The 26,079-nt window shown below is 43.1% G+C and overlaps 1 protein-coding gene across 2 annotated transcripts in view; it reads left to right on the top strand.

Moving 5' to 3' along the window:
- The first annotated feature begins 4,103 nt into the window (after window positions 1–4,103).
- Window positions 4,104–26,079, top strand: part of LOC101637453 (chromosome unknown open reading frame, human C17orf85) — a 31,916-nt gene continuing 9,940 nt past the window's right edge. For both annotated transcript variants that reach the window (XM_012726168.1, XM_004684760.2), the window contains exons 1-9: window positions 4,104–4,290; window positions 5,901–5,966; window positions 9,058–9,163; window positions 17,795–17,920; window positions 20,191–20,319; window positions 20,536–20,612; window positions 21,360–21,468; window positions 24,412–24,511; window positions 24,812–24,915. In XM_012726168.1, coding sequence (XP_012581622.1) covers window positions 4,108–4,290; window positions 5,901–5,966; window positions 9,058–9,163; window positions 17,795–17,920; window positions 20,191–20,319; window positions 20,536–20,612; window positions 21,360–21,468; window positions 24,412–24,511; window positions 24,812–24,915 — 1,000 coding nt within the window. In that variant the 5' untranslated portion in view covers window positions 4,104–4,107. The remainder of the gene's footprint in view (window positions 4,291–5,900; window positions 5,967–9,057; window positions 9,164–17,794; window positions 17,921–20,190; window positions 20,320–20,535; window positions 20,613–21,359; window positions 21,469–24,411; window positions 24,512–24,811; window positions 24,916–26,079) is intronic.

Below are 26,079 nucleotides of genomic sequence, written 5' to 3' on the forward strand. Positions count from 1 at the left end.
TGGGATCATCTGGATTTGCTGGCTCTTCTGGGAGGTTCTGAGTAGGGCAGTAGTGGGAAGCTCTGAAGAAGATGAGAGGGAGGGAGGAGGGAGGCTTTGGAGGATGAAGGGCTTAACCCAGGATCAGTCTCCAGGGAAGGAGGCCCCTCTTTGGGAGCAACAAGCTATTTGGGGGCCAGTGGGCTGCTCACGAAGGCGCCCTACTCATTTTAAGGGGCCCAGGGAGGCTACTGTCTGGTCTCTGTGAGCCATCAGGACTCCTCATGGAACAGGAGTCCCAGTGGGGCCTCATGGGAGTCCTGGGCTCAGGGTTCTCTTGTGCCCCTGATCCTTGGGTGCTGGCACGGGCTCTTGGGCATGTGAAACCCCCCTGGTACGACCCTCAATGGCCCCACTGTGAGAAGAGCTGACCTTGAGGGCAGGCAGCCTTGAGCTCGAATCCAGGCCTTGCCATTTAATAGCAGTGTGGCCTTCACCAGTCATTGAAGGTGTCTGTGTCCTCCTCAGAGAATGTGGATGACATCAGCACCTCCTCCTAGGCATCTTGTGAAGTTAAAGGGAGCATCTGAAGCTGTGCTTGGCCCACAGTTAGTACTCAGTGAGCAAGACCCCTAACAGAAGCACAAAGACCTTGGTGCATCCTGTCCGGGGCTGCCAGAACCAGGGAGCCCAGGATGAGGCCAGGGCTGAGCACTTCCTGCATGACTGGTATTGGCCCATCTAGACCACCCAGCCGGGGGCAATTGGGGGCCAACCAGGAGCCTCAAGCTAGAGACTGCCAAACATGGTGATCCATTTTTTTAAAAAAGATTTATTTACTTACGCATACAGAACTGAGGTACAGCCAGAGGTGAAGGGGCGGTGAGAGGCTACAGACAGAGTGGGGAGCAGAACAGGCAGATCAACAAAGCACATTGCTGAGGGGAGCAGTGGGCAGGTCAAGAGAGGTCTGCTGTGCCATGTGGGTCACCTCCCAGGCAGGGATCAAACTCACGCTGACGTGGCTTTAGCTTCTTAGTGCTGTGCTTTAACCCGCTGCCCACCAGGGAGGGCCCGCTGATCCATTTTTTCCATCTGAGCAATGGCCCAAAGTCGCACCTGCTCCTTATGGGAGGTCTCCTGAGATGCCGCCCCAAGGCCTCTTCATGAAGGGGTGCTGGCTGCAGCAGATGTTCCCCAAACACTAAGACCAATAAGCAGGTCTTGAGTTTGGTGTACTTTCATAGACAATTGAGGCTTTCAAAGATCTTTTTCTTCATCTTCATTAGATGTTTGATCCCCTTGTAAAACTTTGGTCTTTGAGTTTGACCTTGGGAGTTTTACTGCAGCAGTAATACGATCATCCTATTCTAGAGCACTTTATAGTTTTTCTGAAGAAAACTGTATGTAACCCATACATCCGTAAAAGCCAGTCTCTGTTAGAGGTACAGTGCACTTTCATCGATGGCTGATACTTGCAAAGTGTTTCCTCAGCTCATTCAAGGCCAAGGCCCAGGATGTTTTTCTGGCAAAGCACCCATAGCACCCCCACCTCTGGTGAGCCATCTTTAGATCAAGGGCCCAATAAGTGGGGCTTGTCCCTATTTCTTCCCTATCTCAGCCTCTCCTTGTGGCCTCTCAGCCTGCCCCTCAGTCCTTCAAGTCTTTCTCCTACCAACAGCCACTCCCCTGAGCACCTCCACCCCCTCAGTATCCTTCTGTGTCCCCACGATGTCCACATATCATTCAATACCCCTGCCATCAGCCTGCTCTGCTCTCCTGACCCATGTCTCACCCAGCCCCACCTTCCCTCACTCCCCGCTTCTCAAGTCCTTCACCACCCCTCCTCTTAGTTCATCTCTTTCCCCAGTCCCTGCTTCTATTTGTCAAGTCTGCCCCTTCTCTAAGACCTTCTCCAAGACCCCCTTTGTCCTACCCACCATGGGATGTCATTCCAGGCCTTGGTCACCACCCCCTGAACCATTGGATCTGAGAGGCCAGATTGCCTGAGTAAGAGCTTTACCAACAGCTCTCCGCCAGATCGCCACCATGTACCATCATGAATACCAGCCGCGTGCAGCCCACCAAGCTGGCTAGGGTCACCAAAGTCTTGGGCAGTACCGGCTTGCAGGGCCAGTGCATGCAGGTTTGTGTGGAATTTATGGATGACAGGAGTCGCTCCATCATCCACAACATGAAAGGTCTGTTCATGAAGGGATGTGCTCACCCTTTTGGAGTGAGAGTGAGAAGCTCAGAGGCTGTGCTGAACTTGGTGCTGGCTCCTGGGTGATGTCTGGGTGGATCACCTGGCCCCTCTGGGAAGAAATTGCCACTGTCAATAAACCATTTAAAGTGTATATATCAAAAAAAGAGCTTTACTAATAAAATAGGAGCACGGGGTCATTTCCTGGCCAGGACAACTACCCTGGGAGCCATAAAGTATAGGAGCAGTGTCTTGCTCAGAATCACATAGAGTGTCAGCAAAGAGCCAGGTAGAACCCAGAACTGCCAGCTGAGTCTTCCTATACAAGCTGCCAGTGGCTTTAAGGTTACAAAATAACTGAGTGGGAGTAGAGTCTTCCTATAATCCCCTTATGTATCGCAGTCTCCCATTTTCCCCTATTGTTAACATATTGCATTACTGTGGTAACTTTGTTCCAACCTGTGAGATAATACTGACATATTAGTAGTGTGGTAACTTTGTTCCAACATATTATTAACCGAAGTCCACAGTTTACTTTGGAGTTCATTCTTGTGTTGTACAGTCTATGAGCTATGACTACTGTATGATAACATGTAGCCACTGTAACAGTGGCATATAGAATAGTTTCACTGCCTTATAAATCCTTGATGCACCCATTCAGCTCTCCCCACCCCCTCCCCAAAGTCTCCCCAAAGTCTCCCCAAAGGCCTTAGCAACCACTGATTTGTTTACCAAATTTTTGTCACCAAATTTTGCTCTTTTCCTTTTTTTTAAAAAAAGATTTATTCATTTATGCAGACAAAACTGGGATACAGGTCAAAGGTGTGGGGTGGGGTGGAGTGAGAGGATTCACCAGAGATAGAGTGGGGAGCAGAACAGGCCAACAGCTGAAGTACACTGCTGAGGGGAGCAGCGGGCGGGTCAGGAGAGGTCTGCCTCGCCATGTGGGTCAGCTCTGGGCCTAGGCTAGGGACCCAACTCATGCTGCAGTGGCAGCAGGCAACCTCTCAGTGCTGTGCTTTAACCCCTTATGTCACCAGGGAGGGCCCTTAGAGCCTCAATTTTTGTGTATGTAAAAAGGGCCAATGAGTGACAGACTTGAAAGAGACAAAAGTTGCCTTTTGAAAGGTACAGGGTCCAGAGCTCTGGGCTCTGGAATCAGACCGGCTCAGTTCAGATTCAGGTTAACCAACCTGTCACCTAGGATGCATTTCTGTCTCAGTGTCCTCATCGGTGAAATGGGGGTAAAAGATAACACCTGAGCCCTCCCTGGTGGCGCAGTGGGTTAAAGTGCAGCACTAAGAAGCTAAAGCCACTTCAGCATGACTTTGATCCCCGCCCCGAGGTGACCACATGGCGCGGCAGACCTCTCCTGACCCGCCTGCTGCTCCCCTGTTCTGCTCCCCACTCTGTCTCTGGTGAATCCTCTCGCCGCCCCTGCACCTCTGGCCTGTACCCCAGTTCTGTATGTATAAATAAATCTTTAAAAAAAAATAACACCTACTTCATAGGGTTGTAAGGATTCAAGCACTTGGGACAGTGACCTCGTACAGAGTCATTACTCAGTAAATTTAGCTTCTACTACAGGTTTACTACTCAGGGTGTAGCTATTTTCCAAGCTCAGACGCTGCGGAGCTCTTCCAGGCCCCGCCCACAGGCCCCGCCCCCTGCAGGCCCCGCCCCCTGCAGGCCCCGCCCCTGCAGGCCCCGCCCCTCGGCAGGCCCCATCAGCGCCCTCTCGCCATCCCGCTCCTGCTGTCCCCTCTTCCTCCGGTCACTAGGGGACGGCCGCACCGAGGCCGGCGTTCCAGCTCAGGCAGGAGACGCTCTAGCTAGAGGCTGCGGCGCCTCCGTGGCCGGTGGAGGCGGCGCTCTAGCCGGGGGTGTGCGGGGCGGGCTCTCAGTGGTACGGCCGGCGGGAGGCGATGGCGGCCGTACGGGGCCTGCGAGTGTCGGTGAAGGCGGAGGCCCCGGCGGGGCCGGCCCTGGGGCTCCCGTCGCCCGAGGCGGAGTCCGGTTTGGAGCGTGGCGAGCCGGAGCCCATGGAGGTGGAGGAGGGCGAGCTGGAGATCGTGCCGGTTCGGCGCTCGCTTAAGGAACTGATCCCGGTACGGCGGGAGGCGGGGGGCGAGGAGGAGGTCGCGGAGCTAGTGCTGGGCTCTGGGGACGGCCGGAGGGGAGGCGGCCGGCGCTGGGGCTGCGGAAGCTGCGCGGGGGGAGCGAGGGCAGCCGGCGCTGAGGCGCGGGGGCGCCAGGATCCAGCGGGGACCCGGAGCGAGAGAAAGGACGCCGGGGCGCCCGGAAATGGGCTGGGGGAGGTGGGGTGAGACGGGGGAGTAGTTGAGGACACCCCTTTGCTGCCCTTCCGAACCGGTCTGTGCAAGGGGGTGGGTGAGGAGGGGAGGGATTTCTGGGGACTTGAGATAATGGGAGAGCCCCCGGCGGGCGCTTAGACTGGATCGGCCCAGAAGGATCTGTCGGGTGGCGCCGGCATCCAGGTCCCGAGGGCGTCCAGCTCGGGGAGCTGCGTCCTGCTGGTGTCTGTTAAGCATAGCGCTCACTTGGGAGCCCTGGACTTGTCAGCAGCGGAAACTCAGTGTCTCTGTTGTGACTTGGGGGTCATTTTGGCCCCTTGCACCTCCTCTGATGGGTAGCACACACACCGTGACCCCATCTCTTAGGGAAACCCAAATGTCAGTGGTCCTCGATCGCCGTCTTTTCTCACAGCAGAGATGGTGAGAGGTGTTTGCTTATGGTTTGGTGGGCACCTGCCCAGTGTTTCGGGCTGGGCTCAGGCCCCGGTGGGTCTTTTCTGAACTTCATTTCTCACCTACCCTGGATTACTTTCAGAACATGTTAGCAAGTCTTGCTTTTGTCTCTTTCAAGTCTCCAATCATTGGTCCATTTTAGATACACAAAAATGAAGACGCCAGAAAGGTAGTGAGTTGCCTAAAGTGCAGAGGGCAGGGAGGATCTGCAGAGTGGGAAGCAGGACGTGATAGGATGGTCAGTTTAGTCTTTTGAGCCCTAAATGACACAAAAGGAACCAGTCATGTGCAGATTTGGAAGAAAGTGTGCTCCGTGCCGGGACACAGCAGGTACAGAGGTTCTGACCTGGGAACAAGCAGTTTGGGAAGGTTATGTAGCACAAATGGGAGAGCAGTAAAAGCGGCCAGGAAGGTTGCCAGATAACGTGGACAAAACATAGATCCAGAGAAGCCAAAGGAATTGAGCAGTGTAATGAGAATGTCAGAGCTGTGGCTTGAGTGCTCAGTTTCTAAATAGCATCCTCTTTTCATTCCACTGTGCTGTGTTTTCCCCAGGAGATCTTGATGAGTCTGGACTTTCTGCTTTTTGGTGAAGATGTGCTCCACCTGGTGGCTTGGCACGGTGGCCAGTCTGGGTTGGGGAGATAAGTGACTGTACCTCATCTTGGATAGTTTTCATGAAAGCCTTTAGATTTTCATTTACATGCATACCTTGAGTAGATGGAATGACTATGGATTTGAACAGGCTCTGAGCTAGGAAATATTTCTTGAGTGGTTGATTACTACCTCAGAGTTACAGGGATGGACTTCTGCATAATAATAGGTTGTCAGGATGGGGGAAGGATGCTGAAAAGAATGACTAGCCAAAAGGAATCAGTTGTTGGGCAGTTTTTTATCATGGGTTTTCCTTAACTGCTATTAGCATTACTCACTCTATTCCTTCATGTTAGGATACAAGCAGAAGATATGAAAACAAGGCTGGCAGTTTCATCACTGGAATTGATGTCACCTCCAAGGTAAGATCATGATTTATTTTTTCACTTTGATAGGCAGGTGAACTGCAGTGCTCCTTTGCCTTCTTTTTCTTTTGTTTAAAAGAAATATTTAGGGCCCTCCCCATTGGCGCAACGGGTTAAAGCACAGCACTATAAATCTCTCCAAAGCCACTGCAGCAGGAGTTGGATCCCTGGCCAAGGAGGTGACCCACATGGTGCGGCAGACCTCTCTTAACCCACCCGCTGCTTTCCTCAGCAGTGTACTTTGTCCATCTGCCTGTTCTGCTCCCCACTCTGTCTCTGGTGAAGTTTCTCACCCCTCTACACCTCTGGCCTGTGCCCCAGTCCTGTATGCATAAATAAATAAATCTTAAAAAAAATAAAATTGTTAATTGGATACAAAAATTTTTTTGATTGCAAATTTTTTAAATTAAAATTTTGTATTACACAATGATACCTCCTTGTACCCTGAAACTGTCCTGGCAGTTTTTGTGTGTTCTCAAATCTACAAAACTGTAAAAATCACTGTGTCTAGATGTCTGTGTTTAACCATATCAGAGAAAAGGTTCTAGCCTGGGAATGCTTTTATAATTCTATGTTTATTCTTTAAAAATAGGGGTACTGTTTCCACTTTATTCCTTTTTTCTTAAAAAAAAGATTTATTTACTTAAGCAGAAACTAGGGTATAGGCCAGAGGTGTGGGGCAGTGAGAGGATTCACCAGAGCAAGAGTGGAGAGCAGAACAGGCAGATTGAATGAAAATACACTGCAGGTGGGGGAGCAGTGGGCAACAGGAGAGGTCTGTTGTGCCAGACCTCTGCTGTGTGGGTCAGCTCCCTGGCTGGGGATCAAACTGGTGCTGCAGTGCAGACAGTTTCACAGTGCTGCACCTCCAGGAAGGGCCCTTTATTCCTTTTGTTTCTCCTTTAAATGAAATAAAGCATGGAAAGTGGCACATAGGAGGCTCTTAGTAAAAAACCTTTATTCCTGGGCCCTCCCTGGTGGCACATGGGTTAAAGCACAGCACCACGAATCTGTCCACAGCTACTGCAGCACGAGTTCCATCCCCAGCCAGGGAGGTGACCTGCATGGCACAACATGCTGTGTCCCTTAGCAGTGAATTTCAGCCCAGCTGTCTGTTCTGCTCCCTCTGTCTCTGGTGAATCTTCTCACCCCTGCACCTCTGGCCTGTACCCAGTTCTTATATACATAAATAAACAGATCTTTAGGAAAACAAAAAACCTTTATTCTTAACTGGCTGCAGACCTAGAATAGAGTTCCTGATTATGTGGATATCTAAACTTTGAAGACCAAAGCTGAATTATTCTCAGTACCTGGAAATATTGCCTTTTATCTGGTGGGTAGTATTATTAGATTACCAATTTAGTTGTAATTCTTCATATTGTCAAACCTATTATTTTCCTTATAAACAATGAGTACATATTTGTTGCTTTAATTGGTGACATTCAGTTTAGACATTCTTTCTGATTTTAATGTGTGATTAGGTTTGGAACAGAATGTTTTTTTAGAGATTTATTTATGCATACAGAACTGGGGTACAGGCCAGAGGGGGATGGTGAAAGCATTCACAGTAGACAGATTGGGGAGCAGAACAGGGAGATCGTCGAAGTACACTGCTGAGGGGAGCAGAGAGCGGGTCAGGAGTGGTCTGCTGGGCCATGTGGTCACCTCTGGGGTGGGGATCGAACTCATGCTGAAGTGGCTTTAGCTTCTTAGTGCTGTGATTTAACCTGCTGCACCAGAAGGGAGGGCCCTGGAACAGAATTTTGAATTACAAATGTGAAGCTCAATTACTGTACAAAAATGAATATTGATGTAAGAAAATAAATAACTGTAGAGGAAAAAAGTAAATAATAGTACTATATTGTTATATGGATATGTGAAAGCAAAAAATAAAAATATTATGCTTCCCTTTTTAAGGCCTGTGTATCTATCTTAGATTCCTTAAAGTACAAAGAAAAGAACTTAGCAACTTTTAGGCAGATAACAAAATAGAATAAGTGAACATGTTTTCCTGTCATAATTGAGAATTAGCCTGTACTTAACGGGGGAGCCTGTGTACTAATCTTGATGCTACAGTTTTTGCTTTTGTATGAAACAAATATATGGCGGAAAGGAAGCAAATAGATGGGGTAGCCCCAGAATTGGTACTTAAGTTGTTTCTAGAGGAGGGCAGGCTGGACATCTGTACTGGGAAGACTTCAGTGAAGAAGAATAGCATAAGCTCTGGGAACTAACACAAGTGTTGTGCTTTACCAATTCCACAGCTTTATATAATCAGACCTTCAGTAAGTGTGCCGAAGTCACTATACAGTTAGCGAAGCGTTCCTAAGAGCTATTGGAAACCCACGGACCTGGATTTATTTTAGCTTTTGGAAAAGGAACTTATGAAGCTGATTATTTTTTCAAGGACGTGTCAATGCTTCTTGTCATTTAACGATGAAAACTGGCAATTCCATGGACACAAGCCTAGAATAGAGGAGAGTTCCTTTCTTTCAATGTTATTTTTAAACCAGAAAGAGCTTTAGGGAGTGGACTGCTCAGGCAGACGTAATGTGGAAGAATGTGATAGGTGCGATTACCCTGCACACAGGCGATGTCAAATGGAGGTGGTGGGGCTTCTCGAAATAGCACTGAAATCAGAACATCTGCCCCTCTTGCTAACGGAAGTACTGCCAGTAAACCTTTTAGGTTTTTTTGTATCTCAATTTGTATACCAGGGGACTTGGGGTGCTGAGATGGTTTGATTCTGATTTGTTTACATGATGGATAATAATAAATAAAATGTCAGGGAACTAAAGTATTGCTCATTACTCATTGAATCAACAAATAATTATGCGTTGAGTTCCCATAATACCCCCAACACATTCATAGGCATGGAATCATCATGGAGGTTGCTACAAATTATAGTGGTATCAGTGTACATTCTTCTAGTCATTGACTGAATATCTAGTTCTCTGAAGAAAATCATTAAATGCACAATGTTGCTCTTTTTTCTGGTTTATTTCAAGCTTGTTGCTGATGTACTATGTTGTGCTTGTGATTTGATTTTCCTATGTTTCACTTCTTTGACTTTTTCTCCACATTCCAGGAAGCAATTGAAAAGAAAGAACAGCGAGCCAAGCGCTTCCATTTTCGATCTGAAGTAAATCTTGCCCAAAGAAACGTAGCTCTGGACCGGGACATGATGAAGAAAGGTACATGGCGTTTTGGGGGAACTTTCCACATTCCTCTAAAGATTGACGTTCCCCTCCCAGGGTATTGTACTATTGACCTTGTCTTGTATGTCCATGCCGCATCCAAATACTCTGAAAGGAAGACACTTGTGAATTCTCCATTTCTGAGGTGACCTATTAAACTTTGAGTAGCTGTTAGCTGCTGTGTGTCAGATGTTAGAGTTGGATAAAAAGAGATTGTCTTGTCTGAGGAAGCCCAGAGAAAGTCACCCAGTTAGTGGCAGAGCTGAGATTAGAACACATGCTTCTACGACTCTTAACTCATTTTCTCATTTTGGCGTAGAAGTGTTAGCTTTTCTTTGCCTTTAAATGTAGTGGGAATGTGTCCTAGAGAGACTTTTTTTTAGGGGAGTCAGAGTAATGTCGGGGTTGATAGGTGGAAACTGCTAATATCTTTGTTGATACAGGTTTGTGATTTTATTTTAGTTTTGTGTTTTGTTAGGGTATTTTGTTTCCTAGAGTTCATCCTACTTATATACAGTAATCTGCCCCAGTCTCCCAAAGTAATTTATAAATAAAAGGGAAAATTGTTGTGTGTTTTAATGACTTCATAGCCACATTTATTATTCTACTCTAATATAAATTGATGAATGCAAAAGGTGTCTCTTTTGTATTTGAAAATTTAAGTATTTGTCAAGCCGCCTCTGCTGTGCTGCCTGAGTTTCTCTAGACTTGTTTCGATGATAGGAGAAAATGTTGGACAAATAGAAGAATAGCTGTTGCTTTCTGAGTATTTGCCTCCCTATTAGACAGTGTGTTAATTGACACATTACATATTTGTTTCTTACTCATTTCGCACAACGAGGAATGTATTTTTACCCTATTTTGTCAGGGAGGTATATTGCCCAGGGTTAGGTTATGCAGCTAGTGAAACTAGTTTCAAAACCAGGCTTATTTGACTCTAAAGCCTTAAACATATACCCTCAACTGCTCTGCTCTATTGCCTTAGATGTTATGACACTCCTCAGTTCTTCCTGGCAGACAGAGTAACTTGGGTGCAGAACTCAACTCTAGACATTGTTCTTTTACCTGTATCATGAGTTCAAGTTGGAAATATGACCTTGTTTACTTTGCAGACTGGGATTCCAGGCATCTGTTTGAGTGGATTTCTGTCTCAGGAAAAGTCCTATGAAGGCTGGGGCCAGGGACAGCTGTGCAGCTTGGTATTCATGTGCCTGCGTAGCCTAGGCCCGAGCAGACCTCTGAGGCCTTTCTCACAGCTCTCCCTTGAAGGCCCCAAGTTTCACCACACCTGTTTCCTTCTCGTCCTGGGAACATGCCTTGTGATATTTTGCCTCCTCTCTTGTTCATGTGTCATACCCTGCTGATTTGCTCTTCCTTGTCTCAAACTTCATTCAGTTCAGATGCCACTTTTCCATGAAGAAACCCTGACTGCCCACTCACCACTCAGATTTCTCTCTGATTCTTCTGGAACTCATTAAGATGCCAGGTCAACCCCCCCCCCTCCCCCCCCAGAATCTAGTGGCAGTTCCTTTGTGAATGTGGGCAAATTGAACTTCTTCTAGATCTCTGTCTCCTTTTCTGTAATATGATACTTATTTGCATAGGCTTACATTGGAGGTTAAATTTGAATTTGAGAATACGTTTGTTTCTGGAAAAGCAGTCCTAATCTTGAGGTTCTAAAAGCTATTCCTACAGAGCAATAGATTTGCCTGGGATATCAGCTGAGGCAAGTTGCTCATTACAATCTTTTTTCCACCCAGGAGGCAGCCTGGCCTAGGGCCATGTTCCTGAACTCTGGGGACCCTTCCTGCCTATTCCAGATCAGTTTATATGAGAACAGTTGATGGTGGGGGCAGGAGTGTCCCAGAGGGAGTTATTTTTAATATTTCCGCATGTAATTCAAATATAGTCAGTATTGAAAACCGTTGGTGGTATGGTTGAGATGATTTTTTTTTTTTATCATGCATACAAAAACTGTAGGTTAGAGGTACAGTGGGTGAGAGGATTCACTAGAAACAAGAGAGAACAGTACAGGCAGATAACTGAAACACATTGCTGAGGGGAGCAGTGGGCAAGATAGGAGAGGTCTGCTGTGCCTTGTGGGTCACCTCCCTGTCCGGGGATCGAACTCAGGACATAGCAGTGATAGTGCTGAGACTTAGCCCCTAGGCCACCAGAGAGGCCCAAGAGTTTGGGTTCTAAAATCTGAATGTCTATATTTAAATCCTGCACTGCCACTTTCTAGCTCTGTGACCTCAGCAAGTTATTTAGCCTCTAAAAACCCAATTTCCTCATCTAGAAAGACAGATCACAGTAGTTCTTATAGATCACAGATTGTTGGGAGGCTCTTAGAAAATGTGATAGTTCTTAGTGTCTGGAAGAGAGTGAGTACCCACGTAAAGTTGGTGGTATTCTCCATTTTCCCAGTAGTGATGGCCAATCTTTTGGGAGAATGGAGGTCTTGGAATAAGTATCTTGACTCCTGTAACCATAACCAGGTGTCAAGTGAGTTCTCCTTAATGCCAACAAAAATAAAAGGTTAAATTGTTAAATGTTTGCTATGGTTTAACTTTTCCTTGCAACAACTCTTTGAGGTGTAAGTATCATTTGTGTTTCACTAGTTAGAAAACTAAGATGCCCGAGAGCTTGAGAGAGTTGTCAGGTCCCACAACTAGATACGTAACACGATTGGGCTTTCAAGGCCTGTCTGGCTGACACTCGTGTTGCTAACCTCTTCTAGGTTCAGGGGCGCTGGGTGGGATATATGCATTAGGCCATTCCACATCAGATCATTGTTAGTCTCAAGTGATTGGGTGTCAGGCAGCTTCAGTCTCCTTCTCCCCAAGATCAGAGCTCTCCTGCCTGAAGAGACATGTGAGGTCATCTACACCGATCATCCTTCTGTCCATTGCTGAAGGCCTTTTGGCAAAGTTCCCAGTGGTCTCTTAGCTTCTGCCTGAATGTATGTATGCTGCTTATGAGGCAGTCAGTTTTAATTTTGGATACTTCTTTATGCTCAACAGAAGTTGCTGTCTGGTAATTTGTTACAGTAAGACTCTTAAAACTTTAAACCGGGGCCCTCCCTGGTGGCGCAAGCAGGTAAAGCACAGTACTGAGAAGCTAGAGCCACTTAAGCATGAGTTTGATTTCCCGCCCGGGAGGTGACCACATGGCGCGGCAGACCTCTCCCCACCCGCCCGCTGCTCCCCTCAGCAGTGTACTTCAACGATCTGCCTGTTCTGTTCCCTGCTCTGTCTCTGGTGAATCCTCCACCGCCCCTGCATCTTTGGCTCAGCTCTGTATGCTATAAATAAATAATAAATCTTAAAACAAAACAAAACAAAAAACTTTAAACCCTTCGCTTATTTACACAGTACGAAATTCTCACACCTTTAGGTGAGGCAGTGGGCTCACTGCCATTTTCTTTCTGCCCTAAGTTTTCTTCTCTCTACAATGTATACCCTTATTTCTGCCTCCCAAAAGCTACAGTTTAAAATCATTGTGCTGCACTTAGGTGTCCTGGTGACATTGCTGACTCTAGAGGGCTTAGAGTAAAACATAATGACGTTTATTGCCCTAAGCCTTGAGTGACATTACTCCCTGGCCTCCCTCCCCTTGACTTTTTCTAGTTTCTAAATGTTCTCCCTAAGGTGAGGTATGGATTCCTGATATGGTTGGATTCATAGGAGTGTGGCAGGACTATTCCTGTAGTCTTTGTTCCAGCTATTTCACTCATACTTTAGTCAACCAAAAGATCCAGGTCTTTCCCTGAGATTTATACCTATCAGAATATACTTTTTTAAAAATTTTATATTTGAAGAGCAAAAAAATTTTTATTTATCCTTTTACATTTTGTCAGCTTGATGACTCCACTGTAATCTGCTAAGTTCATTTTCACTCAAACAGCCTTTGGTGTGTACAACTTCTGCATCTTCCTTCAGTTGTAGGTAAATGTTGAACAGAACAATTCTGTTTTATGCCATGAAGCATAGATCCATGAATTATGTTATATTCTGACATCAGGCCCATATTTCATTTTATTGCTACAAGGAAGTAGATTACATAACTTAATGAACTTGAGAGTGAACTCATATCATTTCCTATAATGACATAATATATCTTTATCATAGATTGTAGATTTCAATAAATTTTTTTTAAACTTCAGAGATGACAATCTTTTCAATTTATTGCTTGAGAATTTATCATTTCCTCTTTTATGAAATGCATTTCAGGATTAACCCTTGACAAGGGTTATATAACTTTGCCCCTTTTTGGTGACTTTTTAGACATTACCTACATAATTGAAGGTTACTATCTAATTTTGAAATTGCAGCTGAGTGTTCAGATCAGTACATGGTGGTGTTGTTCTGTGCTCTTTTCACTTATCTTGGGTCCTAGTTCTTAATACTAACTAGTCTGTCAGTTAGTAGAACAGCAAAATGGATAAGCAGTTCTGCCTTTTACTTGACTGGTCTTTCCAAAGCAGTTTCACTCCAAATACTAAAACAAGCCATCAGCATTTTTGATAAATCTGTTTATTCTGGACTGTAAACTTTTCTTCATTAAATATTATACAGACAATTCATGTTAACCAAAGAAAAATTGGAGAGTATAAGAAGAAAAGTTATCCACAGTCTGCTACCCAAACTGAGTCATGGTCAGCATTTTGTATAATTCCTTCTAATCTTTTCTGGGTGTGGACTTACTTGGTTTTTCCTTTTGTAGTTTTAAAACTTTTTCCTTTTCACTTGACAGTCTGTCATCAGCATTTTCTTCTACCTCATATAGCTTTATGTTGATCTTTCAGATTCCTATATTTCTTTCACTCTATTATGTTTGTCATTCGTAATTTGCCCTTTCTACGTCTTCATCTCCTGGGTGTTTTGGTCATAATCTGAGGGGTTTTTTGTTTTTTTTTTTTAAGATTTATTTATTTATACAGAACTGGGGTACAGGCCAGAGATGCAGGGGTGGTGAGAGGCTTCACCAGAGACAGAGTGGGGAGCAGAACAGGCAGATCGATGAAGTACACTGCTGAGGGGAGCAACAGGCGGGTCAGGAGAGGTCTGCTGCACCATGTGGTCACCTCCGCACCATGTGGTCACCTCCTGGGCAGGGATCAAGCTTGCACTGAAGCGGCCGAGGCCAGCTTTGCAGTGCTGTGCTTTAACCCGCTGCGCCTCCAGGGAGGGCCCAATCTGAGGGCTTTGGGATTGGCGGTTTGGGATTGGATTTTTGCTCTGGATTTTCAGAAATCTGCTCTCTTAGAGACATTTTATGTGCCACCACCTACTACCATTGCCTGTTAGGCTACCCTGGATAATGCCCTCACTGCTGAGCTTTCAGTCAGCACTTGGTGAAGTCTGCCTAGGCCACATTCCCGCCGCATGTGCCCTGCTGCCTCAGCAGTTAGCCCTTTGCCTAGCTGGGTCTGTTTCTGGGGACCTTCTTTGTTGCTTTGTTTTATTTTAAACAGTAACATTGTCAGCACTGGGAGGAAGTATTTCTCCTTTGGCAGTCTGCCAGCCATACGATTTTAACCAAGTTTCCATCCCTCCTGGGTCTTGCCATTGTCCCTGTAGTTCTCTTTTGAGATTGAACCTTTCTTGTACCCTAGCTGGTGGAGACTAGTTTATCTTTGCAGTCATACGGGTTCTACATCTCTTTTTTAATTTCTTTAACCTTATCTTTTGAACAAAGTTGTCCCTTGCTCAATTTTAGACGTGTTTGCTATTTTATCTTCATTAAAATAAACACTCGAGGCCGGAAGTTTCTTTCCTTACATTTTTCCCTTTGTCAGACTGTTTCCTTATTGTAGATTTTTTAATGTTTTGTTGGAAAAATGCTACCATGTTTTTGATATTTTTGTTATTTCTTTTCTGTTTGTCTCATTTATGATTAAATGCTTCTTCCTAGATCAACAAGTCTCCTGCAAGATGTTTTCTCCTCACCCTAACCCTCAGTCTCTCTACCATCTCTAGGCGATCTCCCTGTTCTCGGTTAACTTCTTTAGAACCATCTTTTAAATTTATATAACATGTTTCTTTTAACTACAACTCAGAGAACTGAGGTGGGCCCCTGGACTAAACCATTCCTCTTCCCATCCAGAATGTCAGACTTCTCTGATGTGTGGCGTCCCAACTCATTTGGACCTCTGCTCGCTATTGCACTGTGGGTCGCTTCTGATGGCGTGCTGGGGTTCATAAGATGATGTCTTTTGTTTCATGAATCTGGCTGGCAGGAAGGAAACTTACCTGATCTGCTGTGGTCATACATACATGGGCTCCCATTAAACCAAACTTTATTCTTCAGTATAACCTGCCACAACAACTATTCAAATTATTTTTACCTGGCAGAACTGAGACTACTTGGGAAGGTGGGGGACATGGAGACAAAGAGGGGAGGGGACACAATGGTTTTATGGTAAAGGACTGTGGGTGCTCGGATGGATGGTAGGGGTGGTATAGCGACATACCCCTGCGGCCATGTGAGCCTATTCCCCTAAGGCATATGCAGTGATGTAAACCATTGGGCCTCCCTGATGGCACAGGGTTAAAGTTCAGTGCTGTCAAGCTTTCACTAGCTTTCACTGGATGAGTTCAAACCCTGGCCAGGGAGCTAACCCACATGGAGCTAATCCACATGGCACAGCAGATCTCTCCTGTCTCACCCACTACTCCCTTCAGCAGAACAGAGCCCGCTCTGCTCCTGACTGTCTCAGGTGAATCGTCTCATCCTTAGCACCTCTGGGTCTACACTCCAGTTCTAAAAATAAAGAAAAAATATTCACTTGTATTTTTAAAAAATAATATAATTGTTTATTTTACATCATTTTGTGCATTTTTCCATCTCAGCTGTAATCCCCGTGGGCTTCCCATCAACACATCACGTGTGTGCCATCATCATCACTTATATTTTAAAATGTATTTGTTATAAATAAAAGTAATATATAGCACAAAAGCATTTGAAAGTAATGGACATTGAATTCTTGACAGAATTACTTCTGAGAAGGGAGGGGATGGAAGGGACGTAGAGAGATTATACAGGCCCTAGTTTTATATGTAATGTTTTATTTGCCTCGGATTTTTATTTATTTATTTATGCACACAAGAACTGGGGTACAGGCCAGAGGTGCAGGGGGTGAGAGGATTCACCAGAGACACAGTAGGGAGCAGAACAGGCAGATTAAAATGAAATAAACCACTGAGGGGAGCAGCGGACAGGTCAGGAGAGGTCTGCTGTGCCATGTGGGTCAGCTCCCTGGCTGGGGATCAAACTAGTGCTACAGTGGCTGCAGAGAGCTTCACAATACTGTGCAATACCAGGGAGGGCCCTGCCTCAGATTTTAAAAGAAGTATAAAACTAGGTGGTAAGTATACAGGTATTTTTAAATGATTTTTTTTCTTGTTTTATTTAAATTATTTCATAATTTAAAAGATTAAATAAGATAAAGTATTCAGCAAAAAATTAACATACTCCTGGTAAGGCTGCGATTCTTTTTTTGACTACAGCTTCTTCCCTCCCCAGAGGTATCAACTGTTACAACATGGTATGACTCATACCAGGCCTTTTTCTTGGTGTTTGTGTAGACAGACATGTACCCTTAGAAAATGTGTGGTGGTGTTTGTGTTTTTACTTTTATTTTTACTATTAGATGTAATTTTTTGCAACTTGCTTTTTTCACAAAGCAATATGTCTTAGAATCTTTCATGGCATATAATTTTATTATCTCATTGTTTTTAACTACATAATACACTATAATGGAATAAATCATCACTAATTACTCTGATAGCTATGAGATTGCTGGAAACAGTGTTACAAAAAAAATCATCTTTGTGTGGGCTATGTGTTTAGGGTAATGAGGACTAAATCCTAAACCTCCAGGGCTTCTGCTCAATGACATTTGTAAGAGGCAGTCCCTATTTACCTTTAAGAGTGGCTGTGCCAGTTCACACTCCCATCAGCAGGGAGGGTGGCTCTTACCCTACACAGTGCTAGCAGTTGTTACTAAGAAATTTTAAGAAATCTGGTTAGTGAAAATTGGCTTGAGCAAGCGCCTCCTGCTCAGGGCCCACTGCCTTTTCATGTTTATTGGCCTTTCGCGTGGTTGCCTGCTCCTGTCCTTTGCCCATTTTTGTTTTGGGCTGTCATTTTTTTATTGATGTGTAGGATTTACTCTACTTTTATACTTTGGTTTATATATAGGGGCAACACGTCTTCTTTTTTTGACTTGTTTTGACTTGCACATTTCTCTTTGACATATAGTTGTGAACTTTAGAATCAGCTTGTCAAGTTTAATGAATAATCTTGTTAAATTTGGTATTAAATTGTTACAGGTTAGTTTGGGGAGAAGTGCCATGTATTTATCAACACTACTTAATCTTTCTCAATCTAATATGCCTGTTCTGAATGAAATAATTTGTTTAATGCTGTTGTTCTGTGATAAAAATTGAAATAGTTTACCTTGCTGTCATGTCTCATTTTCTTTTGAAGTAATTGTCATCTCTTTCAATATGTTGTCTTCTAAAGACATATTTTCTGAACTATTGCAAATGGTTACTGATGGGTTGTGCAGTAAGAAGCAGGTGAGCAGGTGAGAAAGTTCATTTTTTTTTTTTTTTTTTTTAGCAATCCCAAAAGTGAGACTAGAGACAATCTATATTTGTGGAGTGGATGAGATGAGTACACAGGATATCTTTTCCTATTTTAAAGAATATCCTCCAGCTCACATTGAATGGTTGGACGATACCTCTTGTAAGTATACTCATTTCTGTTGAATATGGTTTTGTTTATGATTTCAAAAGTGTTTTTGCCATCACAGGTGATGAATGATAATGATTTGGACTCTACTGTCCACTGTTAGCCCTGGTGAGAAATTGCCCATTGATGGAACTAGAACTAGTCTTATATAGTCTGCAGATCAGATCCCAAGAGTATTCAGAGTCAGTGCAGAGGTGGTAACCAGGACTATAGGGGTTCACTGTTAGCATCCGAGTCAGTGACCATAAGTGAGGTCTCTGAAACACTAGTGATTTCCCAACACAGGGATAAGCCTAACCATGTAGACTTGGGGATGTGTTTTCAGGGTTTAAACTTTGTCTTTGTAACTTGCTATCTAGCTACAGGGAGAGCTGGCTCTGTTGCACTGTCTCTGACCTAGAACTGGACCAGAACCCTCTGTTATTTCTGCTTGCTTGGGCTGTTTTTTGTATCTTCACCTGCCTGGTCTAAACCGGGAGCTCTCCAACTTGAGAACTAACTGTAATTTTTAACTTGCTTTTTTGTTTCAAGTCTGGCCTGACCTCTGGTAACCATTCTCCTGGCTTGTCTTAACTCACTCCTCGCCTGGCTTTACTTAGTGACCGCTTGTCAACCTACCAGGCAACCAAACAGCAATGCTTTCTTTAGAAGATACTTGTGTAGTGTTTTCATTGAAAGAAGAAACATGACTACTAAAAGATATTTTACCTTTTTTCGTTTTGGTTAATTTATACCATCCAAATTGGGATTGGGAATTCTTTTGCTATGTAGAACTTTTTAAGCTTTGTGGGCCATAAAGTCTGTCACATCCCTTCAACTTTGCAATTGTAACTTAAAAGCGTTCACAGACAGTATGTAATGGAATGAGCCTGGCTGGTTTCTATAGAACTTTGTTTACAAAAATAAAGCTGGTGTAATAGAAACAAAAACCAGTAGTGGTATGGGACTGGCCTGAAGATTACAGTTTTCTGATCTGTAAATTTAAGTCATTAAAACTGTAGCAAGGGATAGTAGAGTCAGGGGAACCCTTAGAATTTATCCTGTTCAGCTACCTCATAATGTCCACTATAAACTGAGAAACAGAAAAAAGAGATTGTTTGCCCAAGACTATGTGAAATGTTAGTAACAAAAGTAAGAATCTTTTAGAACTTCGTTTCCCAAACTGAGCTATAGGGGTAGCAAAAGTTTGGGAAATTCTATTTTAAACATAAACAAAACTTCCCAAAGCCCTTTTTTTGTTCTCTTCCTTACAGAAGCAAATTAGTTGCTACTACTAAGTGATTGTTTTGCCTCCGTTGATGGATACCATCATCACCCACACTTTACAATAGGGAGCATCTTTAACATTGAATGAAGAGGAACAGTGGAAGGCTTTCCTGTAGAGGGCAGTAGTCTAAAGAGTAATCTAAACCATTATTATTATCATAAACTGCAAAGGCTTATAAAGCACTGTGTGCAAGATAGTTTTAACATAGGGGACCCTGGCATACTTGACCATTATTTTATGGAACCTATTTTAGGAATGCATTTCTAGGCTAATTTCATGAAGAAAATTTTACTACCACTTAAAAAAAATTATTTATTTACTTATGTATACAAGAATTGGGGTACAAGCAGAGGTATGGGGTGGAGGTGAGAGGATTCACCAAAGACAGAGTAGGGAGCAGAACAGACAGATGGACCGAAGTACACTGCTGAGGGGAGCAGCAGGCAGGCAGGAGAGGTCTGCCACGCCATGTGGTTCACCTCCGGGGGGAGGGATTGAACTTGTGCTGCAGGGGCTGCTAACAGCTTCATAGTGCTGTGCTTTAACCCGTTGGGCCACCAGGGCGGGCCCTACCATCACTTTTTGTACTTCCTTTCATTAGTTGGTTTGTACATTTCCTGATGCCAATCTATAGCCAGTGAAACTGTAGTAATGAGTATTATGATCTTAAGAAACTTGCTATTTTGGCACAGTGTAACTTTTTTTTTTAAAAAAGATTTATTTATTTATGCATATGAGAACTGGGGTACAGGCTGGAGGTGTGGGGGTGGGGTGGGTGAGAGGGTTCACCAGAGACAGAGTGGGGAACAGAATAGGCTGATTGAAATGGACGGGAAAAGTGGACGGGTCAGGAGAGGTCTGCTGCGCCATGTGGGCCATCCACCTGGCTGTTGATGGAACTTGTGCTGCAGTGGCTGTGGACAGCTTCATAATGCTGCACTTTAACCAGTTGCCTCACCATGGAGGGCCCAGTGTAATATTGTATTTTACATTTTAGGTAATGTGGTTTGGTTGGATGAAATGACAGCCACACGAGCTCTTATCAATATGAGCTCTCTGCCAGCCCTGGATAAGATAAGAAGCAGGGATGCCAATGAGGACAAGTCTTCTGAGAAAAGTAAAAAAGGTAACTGGAAACAGAAGGACTTTTTGGCTAAACGTCTGTCTTCTTTGCACAGTTGGTTTGTGTATAGAGCATTGTATAACATTGGCACCAATTATTTCTGAAGTAAGCTAGGATGCTTTGGATGGTCAATGAATAGGAGGAGAAAGTGTAGGATTTTAAAATTATCTGAAATTGAGGTTTGTTAAGGTTCATCTTGTTCCACATGTTCCATTTTAGACAAGCAGGAAGACAGTTCAGATGATGATGAAGCTGAAGAAGGAGAAGTTGAAGATGAGAATACAAGTGATCTAGAGGTTAGTAATAGGGCAAGGTATGTATGGTTTTACTGTAAAAACAAAACAAAACCAAATCTGCTCACTTTCTTTTTTCATTTAAGAATTAAAGACTTGGTAAGTTGTGTTCTTCCTCTGGCTTTCACAGCTAGACTTCCTGAATGTGCCCTGGGCTCTTGGCCTCTGTGACTGTAATGAATGATTCACCTTGAGATCTTAGACTAGTTCTCACACTTCTGTCTTAAAGAAAACGGTTTAACTGAGAAATTACTTTGAAGTTTTATCTAGTCTGCCCCCCCAAATTAAGAAAAAGCAAATCATGACCTCCTAATGGATTATGTACTGATGTTGGAAGTATTAAATGTATTCATTTAAAAATTATTTACTGAGTGCCTACTATATACCAAATTCTAGGCGCTGGGGCTGTAGCATCAAGCCAAACAAAGTCCTGGCCCTCTTGGAGCCTACATTCTAGTGGGGAAGAGAGAGAGTACACAGATACGCAGACATGTATGTAATACCGTGTCAGGAAGTGATGAGTGCTGTGAAGAACAAGAAGAGCAAGCAGATAGAGAATGTGGAGACTATTCTTTTAGACAGGTGGTGAGGGAAGACCTCTGACTCAGCAGTCAGCGGAGGAGCTAGCTCTGTAATGCTGATGCGTGTTATTAAAGGTAGAATGCTTTTTTGAATTAATGGTAGCTTTGCTGCTAAATGAATATTTTAAAGAACTCTATTTTTAATATTGGAAATGCTCTCTTTTCTTAGTTGGACACATTGTCTCAGGTAGAAGAAGAATCGCTGCTAAGAAACGATCTTCGTCCTGCTAACAAACTTGCTAAAGGAAATAGGTTATTCATGAGATTTGCTACAAAAGGTAAATTTGATAGAGGTCCATTTGGCATTGAGTTTTTATTTTTAGTTAAAGTGACGTATTATTGAATTACATCCTGCCTGCTCTTACACGTTGGGAGTTAGATCAAGTAATTTCAAAGTCCCTTCAAGCCATTATAATCTGTGCTTTGAAATGATGACTTGTTACCTGAGTTGGCATTTTTTACTTTGAAAGTGAATATTAACTGTTGGTATATATTTTTTATTTTTGGCTAAAGTTGTTTCTGTTAATGCTGGTTTGATTCATGTGCTTTCTAGCCCTTTATCGTGTGAACTATGAAAACTTAAAATTTTTATTTTTTCACTTACCTAGACATTGCTGATAATGTCATGAGCTTTTATTCTCTAAGGAATTAAATTAAAGGCCGCTGATTTGTAAGGCTTTTTATGCACAGTGACTTTTGATGGTCATAAATATTCAAATCAGTTAAAAATTAATTGACAATGATAACTCTTCTCCCCTGAATCTTTACCCTTCAATATATATTTCTGAAAAACAAAGACTTTATCTTACACACAGCAGTTATAAAAATTAGGAAATATACATTAATCTAATTACTATTACCTCATCCATAGTCCATGTTTAGATTTTGTCAGTTTTTCCAATAATTTCCTTGGTTATATTAAAATTGCCAGGCATGGGCCCTCCCTGGTGGTGCAGCAGGTTAAAGCACAGCACTAAGAAGCTTAAGCCACTTCCGCATGAGTTTGATCCCCGCCTGGCCTGGGGGAGATCCACATGGCGAGGCAGACCTCTCCTCACCTGCCCGCTGCTCCCCTCAGCAGTGTACTTCCTCTATCTGCCTGTTCTGCTCCCCACTCTGTTCCTGGTGAATCCTCTCACCCTCCGCATCTCTGGCCTGTACCCCAATTCTGTATGAATAAATAAATAAATCTTTAAAAAAAAACACAAAAACTGCCAGGCATATAGTGATTAAGTGTTAGACCTTGATGATGGTGATGATGATGATATATGTCAAGTATATCTTTATATCTATCCTTTATATCTCTCCCCCACTAATCCAGGATCTGTTCCTGGGCTGAGTGTTTAAGAATGCCTTGTCTGCTACAAACCTGAATCTGAAACAACTCCTCTGTTTTGTTTTTCTTGACTGAGATTTTTTTTTTAAAGATTTATTTATTTATTCATACAGAACTGGGGTACAAGCTAGAGGTGCAGGGGGTGAGAGGATTCACCAGAGACAGAGCGGGGAGCAGAACAGGCAGGTCGATGAAGTACACTGCTGAGGGGAGCAGCGGGCGGGTCAGGAGAGGTCTGCCTCGCCATGTGGTCGCCTCCGGGGCAGGCGGGAATCGAACTCATGCGGAAGTGGCTTTAGCTTCTTAGTACAGTGCTTTAACCCGCTGCGCCACCAGGGAGGACCCTTGACTGAGATATTTTTAAAGATTATAGGCTCACTATTTTATAGTGTTTGTCTCCTCCTGATCAAATTTGGGTTATGCATCTTAGACAAAATCACTGTAGAATAATATTCGTCATTTTCATTGCATTAAATCAAGAATCATGTGATATTTATTTATTCCATTCCCAGAGATATTTACTTTTATCACTTGGTTAGGGTGATGATTACCAGGTTTCTCCATTGTGAAGTAACTATTTTTCTGTTATAAAATAACTGTGGGAAGATACTTTGAGATTATGTAAATAGCCTATAGATGACCAGACTTTAAACAATAGCGTAAGCATCCATTGATGATTTTTTAAAATTCCATTTCTTCACTAGTTGGCATTCTGCTGTGGGAAGAGCTTTTTATTTAATATAGTTTTTACATCATTCTTCATTTTTGTACAATGTATGCTTTCTCCTCCCTGGTATTGTCCCCATGAAATTCCCACCAACAGTTCACCCATGCACTATCACCATAGTCCCTTGTGTTGTGGGGAAGAACTTTTTCTTATTCTTTTTTTTTTAACCTACTTATGTACCAGACTCATGGAGGCTTATTTTACTCATTACACTCTGTTCCTTTACTGTCATTGTTTAATACACAAGTTGTCTTGGATTTAGTTACTAGAGTCCCTTCAAGCCGTGTTTTTATATACTTCTTGATTCTTTGAGCATTTTTCTACTTTGTGACACAACAGAACATCTCGCTTTTCCAGATTCAACTTGTACTTTCCCTGCCTCAGATCTATATCAGCCAGCCATTTCTCCAAGGAGCAAGTGGCATGATCTTACATCTGCTTGTGCCGCTCAGTTCCCCTGTGGCACTGGATATATTCACAGTGGTGTTGTCCATTGTCGTCAGCTAGTGCCCAAGAAACTGTGAAAGGCCTTTAGATTATGCAGATATGTGTGATCACTCGCCACCTTTCTTCACATTATTTGGGCATTTTAACTTGACAAATGGAATAGTTTTTCATTTACTCGTTTGAGAGTGGCCATTTCAGTGCATTCTAGATATTTGGTACTATAGCTGTTTTCTTTAAGCCATGTTAAGGAGCATATGGTAAATTGAAAAAAATGGTTTACCAAATGTATAAAATCATGCCAGTCTGTTTCTTTAACTGCTTCTGTGTTACTAGAAGATGGTCCTTCAGAAATGAATATCATCTCTGAGGGGATAGTGAAAATGCCACCTCTCCTAGAAATCCTTTGACTCTTGTCCACCTTTAGTGATTGAAGCTTTCATGCCTCATAAAGCTTTGCATCTTATGCTGTTGCTCGTCTGCTTGCTGCAGTATTTACTCTGTGAAGTCAGCCAGCTTCTTAAGAGCAGCGAGCAGTTTGGGCGCATTCAGTTCTGCCCTTTGCTCCACCCCTTGACACTGTCTTTCATTTTTGTTGGCAGATTATGCTGATCCAACTCTGGAAAATATCCCTTTATTTATTTATTGTTAAACTATTCAACATTGTCTTCACATCCACAGGAAATCTTGTTAACTCTTATAATTACTTTTTAGATGACAAGAAGGAACTTGGTGCCGCCAGAAGAAGTCAGTATTACATGAAATATGGGAATCCAAATTATGGAGGCATGAAAGGAATTCTTAGTAACTCTTGGTGAGTTCAGAACCTTAAAATTTCACAGCTTATATAGTGCCTAAGCTTTTCTTAATCATGAAGTTGATATTCTGCAGTGGAATGTCAACACCATGTATAAACTCGAAGGAAAGCAAGAAGGAACAAGTCAAGGTTCTTAATGGTGGTAAACGGTGTGTGAGAATGCTGAACTTGGTTTTATTTCGAATGTGTCTGTTCCAGCATCTAAAGTTGTATCAGTGTGTAGTTGGAATTAATTAGTGGATTTCAAGGGCCTTCCTATTGTTTTTTTATTATGTGCTTATTTTGACAATGTTGCAGGAAGCGAAGATATCATTCCCGTCGCATTCAGCGGGATGTGATCAAGAAGAGAGCCCTGATTGGGGATGATGTTGGCTTGGCGTCCTATAAACACCGACATTCCGGTAGTTGCCTGCTCAGCTCTTGGGTAGACACATGTTTGGCTCCCGAAATCATATTTTTATTCTTAATACAGTCTTTTAAGGTTCCAAACTTTATCATCCTCTCTTCCTTGCCCTCACCCTCTGCCAACATATAGGAAAGTAAGTCAAGTCACAGTTAACTTTAAGTTGCCCATACAAAGAGGTCAAATGATCTTATAAAAGCTATTCTGACAGAAAAGACCAAGTGTGAAAAAGGGAAAGTTAAACTTTTTGTAGGAATCTAATTTTTCTACTGATATCAAAAACTGCTGAAAAACCCTTTTAAAAATCCTCTTATCCGAGAAGCTGATTTAATTTTTCCTTTGTCTAACAACGCAAACAGACTGCCGTGTCCTCTGTTCCGCACTTACTGGCTCTTGCATAAGAATGCCTGAGAAAAGTGGGATATCGTAACTTGGGCTTCGTTTGGTTCCCTTCCTCCCTCTTTTCCTTTTCATGATTATGTTAAAGAACCATTTTCATTATGTTGACAAAGATTTGTTTTCATTTTGGACCTAATCTGCGGAGTCCTACACGCTCTGCAGAGCTAGCCAAGTCAGCATGTGAACATGGGTACATTTATCATTGTAACAGGGAGAGGTGAAGCCTGTACAATTTAATTCAGTGTATATATCTCAAGTCATTTATTTGAAATCTGCATCTTAGTAAAGCATGTATTTCTCTGTTACTCAGTTACACTTTTCCAGTTTCAATTACTTTAATGTATTTTCTTCATATTCATATTAAAGACATTAAAATGCAAGTGACTCCTATTTCTAGCTTTCCAATGTAACTGATGTCATTTTACTTTTCTTGTCTTTATAACAAATATTGTACTGTTGAAGACACATAGATACCTTCTGTTCTGCTTCTCCCACTTAGCTTAAACATTTTTTTTCATGAACTTAAATGTAACAGTCGAGTTTCATTGTTTGCGGTAGGTACTTTCTATAAAATCTGTGTGAGTCTTGAAGTAACATTGCTAAACCATTTAGAGTCCTGGTGGTGCCGTTTCTTTAACTGATCAGTACATAAGCGTGTCTGATGTGGGTTTCTGATGAAAGACTCCTTTAACACATACTCTTGATTCATTCGCCTTGGACTAAGGGCCCGCAGCACCGTCACTCATGCCTGAACAAGGCTTGT

The sequence above is a fragment of the Condylura cristata genome, unplaced genomic scaffold (assembly GCF_000260355.1).
Source record: "Condylura cristata isolate star-nosed mole 26May11 unplaced genomic scaffold, ConCri1.0 scaffold00017, whole genome shotgun sequence".
NCBI lineage: Eukaryota > Metazoa > Chordata > Mammalia > Eulipotyphla > Talpidae > Condylura > Condylura cristata.